General features: G+C 35.8%; 1 protein-coding gene across 2 annotated transcripts in view; it reads left to right on the top strand.

Moving 5' to 3' along the window:
* The window catches only part of LRP1B (LDL receptor related protein 1B), a 1,894,725-nt gene that overhangs the window by 1,255,589 nt on the left and 634,195 nt on the right, over positions 1 to 4,941 (top strand). For both annotated transcript variants that reach the window (XM_032286208.1, XM_032286207.1), the window contains exon 25: positions 632 to 836. In XM_032286208.1, the coding sequence (XP_032142099.1) occupies positions 632 to 836 (205 nt within the window). The remainder of the gene's footprint in view (positions 1 to 631; positions 837 to 4,941) is intronic.

The following is a 4,941-nucleotide window of genomic DNA, read 5'->3' as shown; positions in this document are numbered from 1 at the left end:
TGAGACGGAGTTTCACTCATGTTACCCAGGCTGGAGTGCAATGGCGCGATCTCGGCTCACTGCAACCTCCGCCTCCTGGGTTCAGGCAATTCTCCTGCCTCAGCCTCCTGAGTCGCTGGGATTACAGGCTCGCGCCACCATGCCCAGCTAATTTTTTGTATTTTTAGTAGAGACGGGGTTTCACCATGTTGACCAGAATGGTCTCGATCTCTTGACCTTGTGATCCACCCGCCTCGGCCTCCCAAAGTGCTGGGATTACAGGCTTGAGCCACCGCGCCCGGCCCCAGAGTAACATTATTGTTTCCAAAATCCCTTGCTCTGTATTAAAAAGTCAAAAACAAGAAATAACTTTTTTGCAATCTGAATGTTGTTATTAGCCTCAGAGCTATTTAAAAATTGTATTCCACTGATACTGAAAGGACTTACTAGATTCGAGATTTCTGGTAAGGAAGATCGGTAATGCTTAATTTGAGACTACTTGGTTTCGTCTGTGGTAAATATCACATTTGCATTCTCTCAAAGTTGAAATTACATTGAAATAATTTGTACTGCTGATAACAGGGAGGCCTTTTCCTTTGTGCTTAACACATTCCTTGAATGGATGCACATGTTGATTTCCCTTCTTTTGTAGGTGTCAGTGCCATTGAAGTGGTTGTGGAGCATGGCCTGGCTACTCCAGAAGGCCTGACAGTCGACTGGATAGCAGGAAACATATACTGGATAGACAGTAATCTGGACCAAATTGAAGTGGCCAAACTAGATGGCTCCCTAAGAACTACACTAATAGCAGGAGCCATGGAACACCCAAGGGCCATTGCTTTGGACCCAAGATATGGGTAAAGAAGTTCACCTTTTACAGATTGAGTTTGGCATAAAAAATAGCCTTTCAATTTAATATTGAATTTAATTATGTCATCAATTACGAGTCAAAGGGCTTATTTTGTGCCTATGTATGTGTATGTGTGTGTGGGGGAGTGGGTGTGGGTGTGGGTGTGTGAGTTGTGTGTATAGCAACTAGCATATGTTTATTATCACAAGTTTGGTTATAGGATTGCTTACATAGGTACTTTTAGAGGCTCAAAATTGTCTTTTTTTTTTTTTTTCTAAATATGGGCATTAGGCCCTATTGGAAGCTATTGCGAATCTTTTGCAAAGCAGTAATTTAATGAATTTCTCTTTGCCCTGCCAAAGAGAAGCTGTAATTGTTTCTAATGGTTGCAAACTACAGGGCCAGTCTTTCTTCTAAACAGTCACAGATGTTAACCGCCTCACTCATTATTTATTTTTTATGTTCTTGGAGTCACTTTAAAAGAAAATTTAAATAAGCTTGAAGGAGTCCAGTGGTAAGATATTGACTATTGAGAGGTTTGAAAGACAAAGCATATGATTCTGGAAAACAAGGTTTAATGTTGAGTAACTCAGGTTACTGCCCCTCTTCCTTTGTGTATTCCTTTGTAAAGGCGCAGAAGAGAGGCACTGGATTTCCAGCCAGAAGATGTGGCTTCCTGCTTTTGCCCAGTCACTTATACTCTGGTGATATCAAGTGTATTCTTTTCCCTTAGATTTCAGTTTTTTATTCTATGAATTGGGGATAATATAATAATATCTTCCTCCTTCAGTTGTTTGTAAGGAGATGATATACATGGGAGATAATGTGCAACTGATATATGAGAATGCTTTGTTATTCCTGTCAATGATGACCTTTGTAATGGTTTTGTAAATCAAAAGCCATTGTCAAGTCTAAAGGATAGCAGAAAGAAATTCTTTGGGAGGCGTGTAATATATTTAAGTATTATCAAGTCCAGGGAGTATCAATGAGTGCTCCAATGAGAGGGGAGCTCCAGTGAGAAGGCAGTGAGCCAAGAGGGAGTTCGATGAGATACAGAAGAGAGAAAAGACAGCCTATGTCTAAGTCACTCTCCTGAACACACTCTCTGACTTGTGTTCTTGTCTGTGCCTAAAACTCAGATGTTAATAGATTGAGTAGCATGTTTACGTCTCTTTTCCTCAATTTTGTCTCAGAAATAAAAGGGGCAAAAAGCACTTGTCTAGAGGAGGTTTCCAAATTGGCAAACCTCATTTATGTGTTTGCTTTATTTTCCATAGGGTTTTAAATTTACCTGAATTAGTTGTCAAATTTTTAAATATTGAGAGATTTTACATAAAACCCTGGTTTCTGCCTTCTTTTGTAAATCAGGAGGATCTGATAACAATGAGCTGAGTAGTAGCTGTTTCTCTTTGCCTGGAAGTGTATTCTCTAGGTTATGCAGCCTATATTTTACCTATTTCACTCATTGCTTCCTGTAATAACAATTTACCAGGAACGAGCCTGCTATGTTTAATAAGACGTGCCTTTATTTTTCCACATTTCATTCCTGAGGTACAAGTAGATTGCTGATGCTGACCCTATACTTCCCACAAAGGTGCTAGCTCATTACCAGTCAGGGACTTATCTCCATTTCCAGCTACTGATGTAAAGGTTTTACCTGTCATACCTATATTGTGCCAACATATTATATTTCTGAATAAGATAAATGTAATATTTTGGAAAAGACTGTAGTCTTAGCATGTGTAACAACATGAGAAGAAAAATATGAATAATTCCAAAATTATAAATGACACAGAGAGAAAACAAACACACAAAAAAACAGGTGTTTGAAAGTTTAAATAATCTCACCAAACAAGATAATTTTATAGTTGATGCTTAATTTTCTACTGATGTTATATTGACAATGCTAGGATCAGGTTATTCATGTCAGTTTTGAAAACATCCAACCTGAGAGTAAAGACAGAAAACAAAAACACAAAGGACATCCAATCTACGAATACTATTTCAGTGAAAATACCAAATACTATTTCAGTGTGAAATATCCTCAAAGAGTTGAAAGTTGCTACTGAAAGCTAGCCTGAAAGAGGGGAAATGCAAAAACGCTTCCGGGAGAGTTGATACCTTCCATCACAAATTGCTGCTATGAAACCGTGAGGCCAATTAAGATAATTACAGTGGTAATAAAATAATTTCTAAACATAGGGTAACAAAATAATGCTTATACAATTGTTTCTAGCATAAATGACCAGATTTTGGGTAAAAAAATTAATTAATTAAACTCTATGTATTAATTGGAAGGTTGACAGATTTTTCTTATGATTTGATAGGCTTTTTATTGTTAAAAGTTATGTTACAGAGGTTGACATGATTAAGATATAAAGTTTATATAAACATCATAAAGCACATTTTTCAAATTATAAATTTTTAGATTTAAAAATGTAATATGAATATTAAAATATTTTCAAGTTTATTGGATGTTTTGGTAAAAAGTTTTGAGACTAGTTTAATATCTGACCTGTCACAAGGTAGTCTTAGAACATAGCAACAATAAGTGCGCACGCACACACACACACACACAGACACACACACACTTACAGCAAAGCCAAGCCAAGCACAAGAAAAGCATATTAAAATATAATTTTACTTAAACTCAGCTTACTGTCTTAGTGGTATGTACAATATAAACATAAGATTTTCCCTAATTTCTGAAACTATTAGTAAAATATATAAGTAAGCTGAGAATCAGCATTGATATGAGCTTCAAAGTAATGGAAACTTCTTTTGAAATTTTAATTTTAGATAAAATCTACTAATTGAGAAATATGATTTATATTAATACTGTGATATTTTCTAGTAAATCTTAAGCTTTTTGATGACAAGGGAAGTTGTTTTCAGTCTGTAAAATCTTTCTAAACCCCTTAGAATATATACTTGTGCTCAATAAATAAATGCATGCATATAAATGGACTTTGCTTATATGCAACTTATAGGAACTCAAGGATATATTTAAAATGCAAAGTACATAGTAAAGGACAGACAGATAATGGTTGAAACTATAGACTTTGCTTACAATAACAAATGAAAAGAAAGGTTTGCAAATAACCACTTTTCTCCCTTAGCACAGCCGAAAAAAAAAGAAAAAAAAAAACAAGCAGGCCATAACAGTAGCCCCACAAAACACATTTACTTCATATGAAGTTTCTATAGCAATCAAGGTCTTTGTGACCTTTTTTTTTTTACAGATGCCAATATGAAGTATTTTTAATTGACTACTTTGCTTCCCCAGAATAAAATCCACCAACCTTCACTTTGTATTATAAAACATATCTGTCATCATGCCATATTCCTTCAGTATTCTGGATTTTGATCTGGTGTCCCAAGTGACAAACTATTCCAAGATGGTAAATTGAGAGTCTTAGGGAGGAGCCATTTTTCTTTCATTCCATTTTAAGGTAATGCACTTATTGCTAAGGTGACCTGAAAGAGTCCATGAATCCCCTTTTAAACATCAAGCTTATTATCAGAAAGTAACAAGCACCAGAGAGTGCAGAATCTTCAATGTACTCATTTCAGTTCTTGAACTTTCATTGCCTTTATTTTTGTGCTACTGCATGGCATCTTCCTGCTCTATTGCTAAAGCTAGTATTTAGTTTTCCTTTGTCATAATAACTGAACTGTTATCACTATAGAAGTATACTAACACTGGTAGGTTTAGTGAAGAAATCAAGGGATCACTTATTTATTTTAGTGATCAAAGTATTCCAAGCCATACTTTCTCCCACTAGACAAGCATTTCAGAGTCCACAGTGCCTATTTCTAGTAAATATAAATATAGAGAATGTAGAATTGCAGGGTTACTTATACATAGCTGGATTATCCACAACTGTAAAAAGCTTAACTGGATAGAGCATTCAAGGTAGACACCAATTTCCCAATTGTTATATAGACTAAAGATAATGCGTCAGAAGTCTTTGTGTTATCATTGCAGAGTGTGAAGTACAGCCTTATCTACATCTAGTGGTGGCTTCTTCACAAATACTCACATACTGCCTATAACTTCCAATTCATGGTTTGTTTTCGAGAAACTTTCTTTCTTTCTTTCCCTCCCTCCC

The sequence above is a fragment of the Sapajus apella genome, unplaced genomic scaffold (genome assembly GCF_009761245.1).
Source record: "Sapajus apella isolate SASKATOON/1434 unplaced genomic scaffold, GSC_monkey_1.0 scaffold18, whole genome shotgun sequence".
NCBI classification, from domain to species: Eukaryota; Metazoa; Chordata; class Mammalia; order Primates; family Cebidae; genus Sapajus; species Sapajus apella.
Note: the sequence above shows the minus strand (reverse complement) of the source record. Positions and strands in the feature narration are given on the sequence as shown.